The 15,529-nt window shown below is 39.5% G+C and overlaps 1 protein-coding gene across 1 annotated transcript in view; it reads right to left on the bottom strand.

The window, feature by feature from the left end:
• Positions 1-14,545, bottom strand: part of LOC138971406 (GTPase KRas-like) — a 29,585-nt gene extending 15,040 nt beyond the window's left edge. The window contains exons 1-6 of the mRNA XM_070344130.1: positions 14,358-14,545; positions 6,713-6,761; positions 5,897-5,925; positions 5,041-5,125; positions 3,827-3,929; positions 2,047-2,086 (exon numbers count right to left, since the gene is read on the bottom strand). Coding sequence (XP_070200231.1) covers positions 2,047-2,086; positions 3,827-3,929; positions 5,041-5,125; positions 5,897-5,925; positions 6,713-6,761; positions 14,358-14,388 — 337 coding nt within the window. The 5' untranslated portion in view covers positions 14,389-14,545. The remainder of the gene's footprint in view (positions 1-2,046; positions 2,087-3,826; positions 3,930-5,040; positions 5,126-5,896; positions 5,926-6,712; positions 6,762-14,357) is intronic.
• Positions 14,546-15,529: the final 984 nt, after the last annotated feature.

The raw sequence follows: 15,529 nt of genomic DNA, 5'->3' as shown, positions 1-15,529 counted from the left end.
TAAAGAAATCTATATATATATCTATACGACTTGTATCTGTCTGTCTGTCTGTCTGTCTGTGTGTGTGTGTATGTGTGTGTGTGTGTGTGTGTGTGTGTGTGTGTGTGTGTGTGTGTGTGTGTGTGTGTGTGTGTGTGTCTGTGTGTGTGTGTGTCTGTGTCTGTGTGTGTGTCTGTGTGTGTTTGTGTTTGTGTGTGTGTCCGCGATGCACGGCCAAAGTTCTCGGTGGATCTTTTTCAAATTTAGAGTCCGTATTCAGCTACACCCCGGACACAACCTCATCGATGAGATATTTCAACACATGCTCTCAGCGCACAGCGCTGAACCGATTTTGGTTTTTCTCTGGATCCATTCCCAGTAACTCTTCCTTATCTTCTCCAGTGTTTTCAGCGTTTATCTCCCTTCCTTCGTGTGGCGTCAATCCATATTCCCGTTACTACGTTACTATTTTTAGAATGTCACTGCACTGTCCAGAACGCTTTCCTTGCACCCGTAAGTTGTCCTTAGTGTAAAAGTGAAAAGGTCGAATCAATTTATAGCCACGCGAAAAATACACTGTCATCTATCTCTATATATTTATAGATATAGATATACATATATATATACGGCTTCTGTGTGTGTGTGTGTGTGTGTGTTTGTGTGTGTGTGTGGGCAACACCTGTGGATTGTAGAGTTCTGTTTGTGATGTGGTCTGGCGGCTTTGGTGTGTCTGTATGTTCAGGCCTTCCTTCGAGAAGCCATAACAGTTACTCTCAATCCCGTTTGAGTGGACTTATTTTTAGAGTAAACATGACATATCTATATATTTTTTAATTCAGGAGAAGATGTGGAATACGATGCAATCAATTTTAAATCTGTTTGCGAAAAATTTATTTTAATGACAAGTTTAATGAGCAAACTCATTCATTAATTTTTAAATCTCCAGGCTGAAATGCAATACCAAAGTATGGGCTTCGTCGAAGATTACTCGATCAAAATGTTAACCAATTTGCTTAAACAAGTCGCGTATGGCAAAACTACTACATTTAGTCAAGCTGTGGAACTCACAGAATGAAACTGAACGCACTGCATTTTTTCACAATGACCGTAGTCCGCCGCTAGTGCAAAAGGCAGTGAAAGTGACGAGCCTGTTCAGCGCGGTAGCGGTTGCGCTGTGCTGCATAGCACGCTTTACTGTACCTCTCTTCGTTTTAACTTTCTGAGCGTGTTTTTAATCCAAACATATCATATCTATATGTTTTTGAAATCAGGAACCGACAAGGAATAAGATGAAATTATTTTTAAAACGATTTCGGAAATTCCATTTTAATCATAATTTTTATATTTTCAATTTTCAGAGCTTGTTTTTAATCCGAATATAACATATTTATATGTTTTTGGAATCAGAACATGATGAAGAATAAAATAAAAGTAATTTTGGATCGTTTTATAAAAAAATAATTTCAATTACAATTTTCAGATTTTTAATGACTAAAGTCATCAATTAATTTTTAAGCCTCCATGCTGAAATGCAATACCGAAGTCCGGCCTTCGTCGAAGATTGCTTGGCCAAAATTTCAATCAATTTTATTGAAAAATGAGGGTGTGACAGTGCCGCCTCAACTTTTAGAAAAAGTTCATACCCAGGAACTCTTATGTAAACTTTCATAAAGATCGGTCCAGTAGTTTAGTCTGAATCGCTCTACACACACACGCACAGACACACACACCACAATCCTCGTCTCGATTCCCCCTCTATGTTAAAACATTTAGTCAAAACTTGACTAAATGTAAAAATGAAGGTGTGACAGCGCCACCTCACAAAAAGTCGGATATGATGTCATCAGACATTTATCGACAAAATGAAAAAAAAATGTGGGGATATCATACCCAGGAACTTTCATGTGAAGTTTCATGAAGATCGGTCCGATAGTTTTCTCTGAATCGCTCTACACATACATGCACACAGACACACTCACACATACATACACCACACCCTCATCACGATTCCCCGTCTATGTTAAAACATTTAGTCAAAACTTGACTAAATGTAAAAAGGCTACTTACAGACCATGGGAACTTCATCTGCATCTTTTACCCGCTTAATCTGCAACAGAAAGAAGCAAAGGTTACTAACTTGAACAGTCTACTTGAATTAAACATGCTGCACAGGGCAGGGATGTAGCTCAGTCGGTAGCGCGCTGGATTTGTATCCAGTTGGCCGCTGTCAGCGTGAGTTCGTCCCCACGTTCGGTGAGAGATTTATTTCTCAGAGTCAACTTTGTGTGCAGACTCTCCTCGGTGTCCGAACACCCCCGTGTGTACACGCAAGCACAAGACCAAGTGCGCACGAAAAAGATCCTGTAATCCATGTCAGAGTTCGGTGGGTTATAGAAACACGAAAATACCCAGCATGCTTCCTCCGAAAGCGGCGTATGGCTGCCTAAATGACGGGGTAAAAACGGTCATACACGTAAAAGCCGTGGGAGTTTCAGCCCATGAACGAAAAAAAACCACAAAAAAAAACAAAAACATGCTGCACCATTGTAAGTGGAAAGAATACTCATATTCATAAGGTCTAAAAGGAGAAACTTGAACTCTTTCTTCATGTGAAGAGTCATAGTTTCTTGAATGTTGCTCACATTTGCGGTCATAGTCAAAGGAACACACACACTGTGTGAGACACCAAGAATATCACACACACACACACTATTTCAATCGAGTAATCAATGAGTTTTAATAGAACCATAACAATAACTAACAAGTCGCGTAAGGCGAAATAACAACATTTAGTCAAGCTGTGGAACTCACAGAATGAAAACTGAACGCACTGCAATTTTTCACAATGACCGTAGTCCGCCGCTTGTGCATAACGGAGTGAAACTGACGAGCCTGTTCAGCGCGGTAGTGGTTTCGCTGTGCTGCATAGCACGCTTTACTGTACCTCTCTTCGTTTTAACTTTCTGAGCGTGGATTTAATCCAAACATATCATATCAATATGTTTTGGGAATCAGGAACCGACAAGGAATAAGATGAAATTGTTTTTAAATCGATTTCGGAAATTTAATTTAGATCATAATTTTTATATTTTTAATTTTCAGAGCTTGTTTTTAATCCAAATATAACATATTTATATGTTTTTGGAATCAGGAAATGATGTAGAATAAGATGAATGTAAATTTAGAGCGTTTTATATTAAAACAAAATTATTACAATTTTCAGATTTTTAATGACCAAAGTCATTAATTAATTTTTAAGCCACCAAGCTGAAATGCAATACCGAAGTCCGGCCTTCGTCGAAGATTGCTTTACAAAAATGTCAATCAATTTGATTGAAAAATGAGGGTGTGACAGTGCCGCCTCAACTTTTACAAAAAGCCGGATATGACGTCATCAAAAGTATTTATCGAAAAAAAGAAAAAAACCTCCGGGGATATCATTCCCAGGAACTCTCATGTCAAATTTCATAAAGATTGGTCCAGTAGTTTGGTCTGAATCGCTCTACACACACACACGCACAGACAGGCACACACACACACACACCACGACCCTTGTCTCGATTCCCCCTGTACGTTAAAACATTTAGTCAAAACTTGACTAAATGTAAAAAGGCTACTTACAGATCATGGGAACTTCATCTGCATGGGTGACACACCAAGAATCTCTCTCTCACACACACACACACAAAACACAGACTGACAGAGAGAGACAGAGAGAGAGAGACAGAGAGAGAGAGAGAGAGAGAGAGAGAGAGAGAGAGAGAGAGAGAGAGAGAGAGAGAGAGAGAGAGAGAGAGAGAGAGAGACAGCAGACGCACACATGCACAGAAAACATGTAGTGATGTACCTGCTCTCTGTATTGGTTTATATCTTCGAAAGACTTGAGGTTGTTGACAGCAAATACACACAGAAAGCCCTCTCCTGTCCGCATGTACTGGTCTCTCATTGCACTGTAACAAATGTTCATCAATGAGGTTAACACTTGCAACGTTAACGCTCATGCAGAAATTAACAATAACAATAAATATATGTACATAATAGAAGAATGACAAAGAACAGAAAAGGGAAAGAAAGAAAGACCAAAATTTGCGTTTCATTAGTCAACAGGAACTTCATAAGTTTGCCCAAACAAACGAACAAAAAACTAACAGGCTTGCTAGTCCGTATCCTCTTAAAATTATACTTGATTTACATGTCTATACATGTATGTATGTATGAAGAGATCGGAGGAATCCCCCTATTCAGACCCCGGATCTAAAACTCCCCTTCCACTCCCCTCCCCAGATCAGGTTAAAAAAAAATCTGTTCCTAATAGTACAGTGGAACCCCCCTTTTAAGACCCCCCAATTTAAGACTCCCTCCTTTTTAAGACCTTGTTTTCTCAGACTTTCTGTTCATAACCTCTGTAAAATTACCCCTATTTTAAGACTCCCTCCTTTTTAAGACCTGATTTTAGCAGATTTTTTTAGGTCTTAAAAGGGGGGTTCTACTGTAATACCTTCAACTTTGCCTCCATTTTAATTCACTCACACACTCACTCCCCCCCCCCCCCCCCCCCCCCCCCCCTTTGAACCCGACTTTCTAGGATTTGTGTTAGGTCTTACAAGGGAGGCTCCACTGTATCTGACTGAAATCAGAGAGCAACACATTAGCCCTATGTGATAATAGTGTAGCAGTATTGCTGTTCAATAAAGCTCACGGCCTGACATGGATATTAGATCTGCAGCAGCTGCTGTGAACAATAAGTTGAATAACGTTACAAGTCACCGCACAAAGTGGGTCAATAACTCACATGCACATAAATAACTGTAACAGTTAGCTCCCTCTATTCCACTGTCTAACACAAGCAGACAACTATTTGTTGTTCTAAATGCTGTGTGCGTTGATTACTGATTAATTTAGCGTTGGCAGTTTTTCTGGTTTTGCACAAAAGTTATCTCAAGTTAGCCCTTTCTCCTTTAAAAAAAACCCACCCACACATATATGATAAAGGTTTGCAGGGATAGAATTTTTAACAAGGCAACAGGGCAGGTAAATAAGGACATCTAAAACATGGGACACCTGTATTCTTCTTGACCCGCTGTGTCGAGAATGTCCAGAAGACAGGTTTCCCCATCAATCACAACCTGCTTCCTGTACGAGTCCTCTGGAACAGTAACGTTACCATGCCAACCATGAACCTTCTATATTGTCAGTTTATTACAAAGACCAAAAACCTTTGGCTTTGCTTTAAAAATAGGAAGATAAAAATAAAAATAAAATAAAACCTTTTGACTCCACAAAATATACGGGTGAATGAGCTGCAAGAAATATATAATTATAAAAGAAATGAGTTTCCGCACACAAAAAGAAAAAGGTGAAATGTTAAACAATATGCTTGACTATCGAAAGTTAGATTTGTAATTGTCCAATGTATTTGTCTTGTAAATTATTAAATACATACATGTATATCATAATTCAAGTTAACCATTCTCAGTTCAGATCTTGACTCATTTTCAGAAAATGTGATTTATAATTTCTGTTCCGCTGGAACTTGCTCACAGAACAATTTATTAAGCGGAAAACAATATCTACAGATTAAAAACAGCATAAAAGCTCCCAATTACATAGTTTAACAAATATATGTTTCCTAAGCGCCGATCTATTTTCTGTAAGTGTAACTCTTTTTACAATATTCATCAGTGACACAATCATTTATGATGTTACAAACAACAAACATCAGAAGCAGCTTTTTTCTTTTTCTTTTTTTAAACAGGTAAGACTTGGCCACTAAACATCTGCTATCAATTTATCATAAAATGAGTAAACATTCAGCATCAATTCTAAACACATTTGTGGCTTGTTTCGAGAGCAAAACCAGGACTACTTCAGTAGAAAGGGCAAATATAACAGAAAATCGTCGATAAATAAAACTCACCGATTGTTGGATCATACTCCTCTACAAAGCTGCAATGATAAAAACAGACTCATCAGCATATATATGGTAATGACTCATGGATTGACCGAGTTATAACAAAACACAACACACAAGTATGACTCTCCTTTAAGTTGTTAGAATTAATTTATAATCATACCCATGTCAAACTTAAAGTGCTCTTTAATTTTAAATAAACAAAAACAAATTATACCCATCCACAATAACTTGATGAAAAACAAGAAACTGAGAAGTATACAAATCAGACTTCTGAAATTTGTTTTCACCAAATGTATCGATCAACACTAAAATTCTGTACAGCTCTTGGGACAATTAGAGGCAGTTTTTTTTTGGCCAACCGTTTCCCTTTTTGATGAAGGAAGTTATCAATCAAAAGTAAATTTTTATTCTAAAAGCCATGTGGCATTCACAAACTGCCTTCAACTATGAACTACAGGGAGCTGCTACCTCATTCATCATGCTAAAAACTGTGCATTACACATCATGTAAAATTAATTTTAATCTATTCATTTAATCATGAAGTGGCAGGTGAAAATTATCATTTCCTTTTTGACGGGCGTTTTTGTTTTGTTTAAATTTTTAATTTCCAAACCTTTTTCTCTTGACTCAAACTCATATCACATGAGAACAACGAAGAACAATTAAGCCGACCACTTAATGTTAAGATGAATTTTTAGGCTCACCAACATTTATGTTTAAATTAATATTAACAACTAGCATAAAATAGTACATATACCCTATAAACATCAACATTTTTTTTGAACTCTTAATTATTATTATAGCACAAGAGATACTTACTGGTTCTGGATTAACTGAATGGTTAAGGCGCTTTTACCTACACCACCAGCTGCAACAAAACAACACAACATGAGTGACTCAACCGAGACTCAGCATGAACAGCTTGAGGTCATGTTTTTATTCATTCTGTAAACTAATAAAGCTATACATTTGACGGGTCAGTCATGAATATATCTACACTTCTTGTATTTCTTATCTTTTAAAAAAAATTACATTTACAACACCTTTTCAACAGAAAAAAAATGTCATGTTTTATATTAATAAATAAATATACAAATTTACAATAATATTATACTCGTTACATGCAACAAAGAACTAATCTCACAGAATATGTTACAGGAAATGAGTAGGAGTGTGAGAGGTGGATAGGGGTTTTATAGCCCAGCCGGTTTGTGCAGTTTGTCGCACTTACAGAACAATGCTATAAATATAATAAATAAAATAAAAAATATAATAATTACAATAACACTAGAAAATAGAGCAAAGCAAAGTTTGGGCTTTCACTGTTTTAGTTTCAAAAAGAAACCCAAAACTACAGTTTGCACTACAAATTTATTGTATGAATGGTAACTGATATACACCATAAACAGGTTACACCATAAACAGGTTTAAACTAAGTTTAGCATAACATCACAGAATGAAAAGCACATCGTGCTCACAACCCTGTGATTAAGACTGCTAAAGAGATATATTAAACTAGCAACAAATACAAACTCGAGCATCGCAGACCATGGGTGAATATTTTAATCCTCACAGGTATTACAGACATAATGCTTTGTGTAAACAGACCAGGGCCCATAACCCAAACAATTTACTTATACAATCACCACAGTTCATGCATACATGTGCCTTTTCCCTTTCAGGAGCGATGCAGGTGAACATTAAATAGGGCTGAGCGGGGATCTATACTTAGTCACACAGACCCTGCCTGTTTTATTTACATACTTAGTCAACCAACTACACACCATTGGTGGTGGTACGTTCATTGTAGGTCACTGCACACTGATTCAATCAATGTTTGCTGATAACACTCTGTGATGTTTTCTCATGTAAACTTGGCCCAAAAATTATTGCGTGATCCCTGTAAAAGAAATGAAAGGTGATCCAGAAATTCAAGTGAATAGCCTTTACTGGCATTGATAGTTTGAATGAAATGACACAGGACTTAATGCTTTAATAATTTTGGTGCAAAATTTGTCGCAATAATGTTTTGGCCAAGTTTATTTCAACTGCAGGACCATGCATGATTCAGTTCATTAAGTGTTAAAATTGCTATAAATTCTACATGTTGTTCAAGTTGAACTTAGTTGAAGCGACCAATCATTTCTTTGCTAAAATTTAAAGTAAACGTATGAAGAATGTACTCACTCTGTTGAAATTATTTCAAAACTCACAAATTCTACTCTTATACTTTTATTATAGTACGTCATTATATTTATACTTCCACATTTGCATCATGAGTATCCAAACTCTGAAATTTAATTACTTTCAAATTCAATACACATAACCTCATTCCAGGAGGAGATACATTTTTTAAATTATTTACAGGGTGAGTCAAGGTCTGTGATAGTTTCCACTGACACATTTAAATTTGAACTGACAGTGGTACCTGGGTTGTGAGGCCCCTCCGATAAGAATAAAAACAAGTCGCGTAAGGCGAAATTGCTACATTTAGTCAAGCTGTCGAACTCACAGAATGAAACTGAACGCACTGCATTTTTTTCACAATGACCGTAGTCCGCCGCTTGTGCAAAACGGAGTGAAACTGACGAGCCTGTTCAGCGCGGTAGTGGTTTCGCTGTGCTGCATAGCACGCTTTTCTGTACCTCTCTTCGTTTTAACTTTCTGAGCGTGTTTTTAATCCAAACATAACATATCTATATGTTTTTGGAATCAGGAACCGACAAGGAATAAGATGAAATTGTTTTTAAATTGATTTGGACAATTTAATTTTGATACTAATTTTTATATTTTTAATTTTCAGAGCTTGTTTTTAATCCAAATATAACATATTTATATGTTTTTGGAATCAGAAAATGACGAAGAATAAGATGAAATTGTTTTTGGATCGTTTAATAAAAAAATAATGTTAATTACAAGTTTCCGATTTTTAATGACCAAACTCACTCATTAGTTTTTAAGCCACCAAGCTGAAATGCAATACCAAACCCCGGCCTTCGTCGAAGATTGCTTTGCCAAAATTTCAATCAATTTGATTGAAAAATGAGGGTGTGACAGTGCCGCCTCAACTTTTACAAAAAGCCGGATATGACGTCATCAAAGGTATTTATCGAAAAAAGGAAAAAAACGTCCGGGGATATCATTCCCAGGAACTCTCATGTCAAATTTCATAAAGATCGGTCCAGTAGTTTAGTCTGAATCGCTCTACACACACACACGCACAGACAGACACACACACATACACCACGACCCTCGTCTCGATTCCCCCTCTATGTTAAAACATTTAGTCAAAACTTGACTAAATGTAAAAACAAGAATGGTAGGTAATTAGAATGTTTATTATAGACAAAACAAAACGTTACATTTACTCGTATGACCCAAAGGTCTTTGAAGCAGACAGACACACACTTATGAAACAGATAATGAACTTATCTCACGATCGTGTGGCTTGTAACTCGCTTGCAAAATAACGGCAAAGTAATTCTGTCTTGTCTCAACGACCTTTGGGTTGACATACTACTGAATTTTGTTTTGTCTCAAATAACTGTCTAATTACCTACTATTCTTGGTTTTTTATTCGGAATTTTGAAACGTTGGCAGTCTATCTGTTTTTGGATCCTCCCAATAAGACTAAGAGACACTTCCAATAAGACTAAGGACACTCCCAATAAGACTAAGGACACTTCCCATAAAAGTACAAGCCTTTGTTGTCCCTTCGTCTATTTTTGTTTGTTCGTTCATGGGCTGAAACTCCCACGGCTTTTACGTGTATGACCGTTTTTACCCCGCCATTTAGGCAGCCATACGCCGCTTTCGGAGGAAGCATGCTGGGTATTTTCGTGTTTCTATAACCCACCGAACTCTGACATGGATTACAGGATCTTTTTCGTGCGCACTTGGTCTTGTTCTTGCGTGTACACACGGGGGTGTTCGGACACCGAGGAGAGTCTGCACACAAAGTTGACTCTGAGAAATAAATCTCTCGCCGAACGTGGGGACGAACTCACGCTGACAGCGGCCAACTGGATACAAATCCAGCACGCTACCGACTGAGCTACATCCCCGCCCGTCCCTTCGTCTATTATCTCTACTAAAAAAAATGCCTGTCATGAAAGTGAACAGCCACCTTCAATGTAGTTTTTTGGGGGTTATTCTCAAGGGTGTCACTGTGATATCAGTAACATTCTGGTTGGGAACTGGTCAGGTGATTCATGGCAAATAATTGTTTAGGGACAGTGACATTCTGAAACCATTTAGTTACAGGCTGGCAGTTAAAACATTGATTTTATGGTAAACTGTTCAAGTCACCAGCATTCTGTACTGGTTTTTTTTCTCCCTGAATGATGAAGTTCATGCAACCCTCTAAATATTCCAGTGTGCCCTGACACATTCGTCTACACACAAATGTATGCCTTAATCCCAGCGAAGCTGGGAGTATCCCACGAACGCTATACTGTAATCGACTTGAGAAATGTTCATGCCTATAATACATGATAAAGAAGGATTCTTAGTAACCTAACTGGGGCTACAGTTGCAGATGGAAGTTCACCAAAAATTGGGAACATACAAACTAAAATACGGTGGGTGCCGACCAATTCTACGGTTGGCCTAGTGGTAAGGCGTCCGCCCCGTGATCGGGAGGTCGTGGGTTCGAACCCCGGCTGGGTCATACCTAAGCTTCTCACAGACAGAAAAGTGCTAAAAAAACAGAGCAGGTCACTCACCAACAGAGCAGACAGGCCCTGATTCCAATTTGTTTTACCTTGTTACCTGTTAGATCCCGAGTCCAGACTTTCATGTACATATTTAACCACAGCAAGTAGAAGAGAACAGTTGACCCTCCCCCTCCTAACAAAATCTGAGAAAATCAGATCTTTAAAGGAATGGAATGGCATCCTATCAAAATGGAGGTAAATGTACATGTATGTAAGTTTTGTCACAAAGAAAAAAAATTAGAACACGAAAAGTCTCCAAAGAAAGGGGAGGTTTGTATACATAACAGACAGGCGCAGTGGCGTAGTGGATAAGACAATGTCCTCTTAATCAGAAGGTCGTGAGTTCAAATCACGACCGCGGCCGCCTGGTGGGTTAAAGGCATATGTACGCGCTCCCGTGTTTACAAAGTGTAGTTTGCCCATAATCGATGTCAAACGCACCATAAGACCATGTAATGACGATATATCGCCATGCGCGGACCATATACATGCATTACAGCTTGTTCTAGCCTCTGAAAAAGTGAGGATGTCAACAAAGACGCGGAGTTATTTCCCTTGCGTCAACGTTCCCTCTGTTGGCAAATCTATAAATAGGACGATCTAGATCAAAATTCAAATTTATATCTCAACATTTAAGGGGTCCTAGACCACAATATCTTGCAGGGAACTTAATTTAGCATGTCTCCAGCTGTTGGTAAAGCAATTAGCGTGTATAGTCATCGAGTACATATGGCTTTAAGGGTGGAGATTTTTCCGATCTCCCAGGTCAACTTATGTGCAGACCTGCTAGTGCCCTCTCTCCCTTCGTGTGTACACACAAGCACAAGACCCAGTGCGCACGAACAGATCCTGTAATCCATGTCATAGGTCGGTGGGTTATAGAAACATGAAAATACCCAGCATGCTTCCCCCATGCGTATGCTGCCTGAATGGCGGGATAAAAACGGTCATAAAATTCCACTTGTGCTAAAACATGAGTGAACGTGGAAGTTACAGCCCATGAACAAAGAAAAAGAAGAAGTATACATAACAGGGATCATGAAACGGAGTTCCAAAGCAGTATCAATCGCCAACAGATGGCAGCAGCTGACTGCACATCCAGGGTAAGCAACATAGCTAGATCCTTCTCAATTCTCTCAACCCAGCCTCCATTGGTTCGTTTATTGGTCTCAAGTTTCACTATTCTTGGGCCAACTTTCACAGGTCTGTCGAGTCACCAAAACCTTTTTTCCGCTTTAAATCCATAGTTTTAGTCTACTCTTAGTCTTACCCTTTTAGTTAGTTACCGGCACGGTTGGCCTAGTGGTAAGGCGTCCGCCCCGTGATCGGGAGGTCGTGGGTTCGAACCCCGGCCAGGTCATACCTAAGACTTTAAAATTGGCAATCTAGTGGCTGCTCCGCCTGGCGTCTGGCATTATGGGATTAGTGCTAGGACTGATTGGTCCGGTGTCAGAATAATGTGACTGGGTGAGACATGAAGCCTGTGCTGCGACTTCTGTCTTGTGTGTGGCGCACGTTATATGCCAAAGCAGCACCGCCCTGATATGGCCCTTCGTGGTCGGCTGGGCGTTAAGCAAACAAACAAACCTTTTAGTTTTATAGTTTGGTCTTACTTTTTGTTGCTTTCATTATTGCAAATTGTATTTATAAAGCGCCTTGAGCCATTTAAGGACTTGCAGTTGCACTCCTGCTTGCACCATAGAAAAGTTATTTATTATTACTACTCTTTGCCTGAATTTGTCCAGTATACCACTAACAGTTGTAAAGTACAAAAGAACCTCCTTTTAACTTGCTATTTAATGTTGAAATTTAACACACCACTTTCTCAGAATTTCTGTTACATAAACCTCTGTGTAAATCCTCTATCCCTCTTTCAAGACTCCATCCTGTTTAAGACCTGCACTTCATAGACTTTTGGAGATTTCAAATGGGCAGTTCCACAATGTAAGTATTATTTCTGTCTTACTCTTACACTCAAACATCAGCTGGACGGAAGTTCACTAATCCACACTATTCATCACTGATTTTATTTTACTGGCACATGCACTAATACAACAATGACAAAGAAAATACTGTTGAGTTTGTGATCTGTGAGACCTACATGTAGAGACTAGGTTCCTGAGTTTATAGTATACTGTAGTATAGGGCTGTGTTCAAATCCATGTACACAGGCCAATGCATGGTGGGCCTGGTTTTGAATAAGAATAACTTCAATAAGCTCTTTACAAGTGTTACATATGATGCATAGATGCAATGCACTTATAGTACACAGATGCAACAGCAATGCACTTGACTTGTACTGTATGTATTTTCGGAAATAACTCTTGTCGGGTGTGTATTGTTTGTGAAGGAGTGAATGCCCTTACTTTTTCTCTGACAAATAAATTCACACGTGTTCCTGTCCACAAGTTTCCGACACGCCCCTCGCTAGTGATTAGCCCCTCCAAATCCAATGTTTCTCGTAGTAAAAGCAAGGGTATTCACTCTATCACAACCCATACAAACCCGACAGAGTTATTTTTGGAATTTGTCTATTGGTCTTCTTTAGTTCTGATCTTGAAAAACAACAACATTTATATGGCATTGCAACTGTTACCAAAAGAAACAGCTTACAAGTTACATCCCTTTCTCACAATCACTGAAATAAGCAACACTCACTTACTCAGTCACATCTTCTGATAGACTGATGTCAATAAATGTACATGTGTTAGAATGCATCTGAGCTGGCTCAGGAGACCTGACTTGAAGTCTTAGAACTCAGTCTTGAGTCGAGCGTTTGCAAATGCCTGAGCCTGAAGGCGGGTGTAACTTACACCTCTTGGTATCAGTCTGCCTTAGAGATGAGGACGACAGTTGGCCAGATGGCCAGAATAGCGCGCTGCATTTTCTTGCATAGAATAGAACTAAGGCGCGTCTGCCGCGACGGTGCCTGAGCTAAACATTGGTGGGCACTGCTCACAGCCCGCGACGGTGCCTGAGCTAAACACTGGCGGGCACTGCTCACAGCCCGGCACACTGTAAACATTCCCGTCCCTTCACCTCTCTCGCCACCATCCGCCCTACCCTTGGTCCCATGCCTGTACTGTTAGAACTGGCAATCCCTAACTGAACCAAATCAGCTGTACAACTCCCAAGGAAAACAAACTTGGTGGACACATGAACAACACATTGGAAATGAATCAGTAATAACATTAACAAGAGTATGGGAACTGACAAGGAAGCATCAAAGACTGTTTTCAAAATGAGTGTTCATCTGCATGATGAAGGCTTCTGAAGAGCCTACCCGTGATTCTATTTATAAGGAAACTCCACCCCTGTAGAGCTAAATGAGGAAAGGGCGTCAGCTGTTTGTATTCCTGACACCTACTGCCTCAAAAACATCGAGCGCCTGGCGAGGGACAATAAGCACGAGTCTTCATTTTACACTCCTGAACACATACACTGACTGCCACTGACAAACACTGGCTGCGTGCACTCGACATTCTGACACTACGGTCTCATCATCATTGCCCATCTCCGCGAGCCAGGCGTTCCTCGATCGCCACACGGGAAAGCTGTGACGATCTCAAACCCCGTTTCTCTGCACTACAAGCTCGAAATTAGGACTGCATCGCCATCAAAAGGAATCAGATGGGATTTGTGAGGAGGGTGACTGTGGTCATCCCTTTACCCCTGCCGAGTAAGTGGATGCGGCTTTTTTCGTCGGGTTTAGTGACACGGGCACAAAAGCGACTGGCAGCGGCACTTACCTCCAACCACCACCAACTTGTATTCGGTCATTTGCTGGCAGGACTCTCTCCACTCGTTCCAGGCAGTATCAACGCTTCACACACAATACGCAGTACTATTTCCACACAAACATCCACAGTTGAACTCGTACTGCGCTGCTGACTAATGTTTCTTTCGCCTTTCGATCTCGTGAGATTCTCGAATCTAACGTGACCTCCTTTACGCCGAGTTCCCACCCATGGGGTCTCTTTTTTTTTTTTTTTACACGCAGCTGTTCGTCGAGCGAGCTCGAAAGGGGATTTTGTTTCGTTTCCAAGTAAATTGCGAATATGTCACATTCCGCTCAACCTTCTGGGTAAATAATTAAAGTCGTTAACATGTTATGGTTATTAGGTGTTTCAGCAGACCTTGATGATGAACAAATTCTTTCTTTTCTGCAGTCCCACCTATGCCACCACCTATGGCCTTTCGGAGCTCTTCTGCTAGGCTGAAAATCTTGTCTATAAATATTCACCAATCAAAATCGGAGAACGTTTGTGCCGGGTCATTCAACCATGCGGTGTCCACAAGAGGTCAAGCATGAACCATGTTGCTGATAATCTGAATTGCCCGGTTTTTTCTTTGTTCATGGCAGCGAAGAAACGAATAGCTTGCATACTAAGTCATTGTCAGCCTACCAACTGATCAAACCTAATGGAGGCCGAACACCGGTCAGTTCCGGGCTTACACGGCACTGCCGACTACCCGATCTTTTTTTTTTTTTTTTTTTTTTACAAAGAAAACACATAAAAAAGCGATTTAGAAAAATGATATCCTCTGAATCGTGTCTTATGTAAAAGATATATATGCGTCACTGAATGTGTACTATTTTCCTATCATTCATCTATTAGGCAAACACACACACACACTGACGCACACACAAACGGACACACTGCACACTGACACACACACACCATACACGCACACAGGTTTCAAGTTCCAAGTTTTATTTTTTGTTTAATCCTGTAACCCCTTTTGAGACATGGACTGAGGATAACTTCTGTTATAAAAACAAAAAGTAATAAATTTGATCACAGCTACAAATTACAATTTGTAAATTTAACAACAACTTCAAACAGCAAATAATAATTATACAACGTGACCTTTCCGAATTTTAAAATTTGGCCAATCGAAGCTTTACATTTTCGTTTCT

The sequence above is a fragment of the Littorina saxatilis genome, linkage group LG7 (genome assembly GCF_037325665.1).
Source record: "Littorina saxatilis isolate snail1 linkage group LG7, US_GU_Lsax_2.0, whole genome shotgun sequence".
Classification (NCBI taxonomy): domain Eukaryota; kingdom Metazoa; phylum Mollusca; class Gastropoda; order Littorinimorpha; family Littorinidae; genus Littorina; species Littorina saxatilis.
The sequence above is the reverse complement of the archived record's forward strand: the minus strand, read 5'-3'. Positions and strand labels throughout refer to the sequence as shown.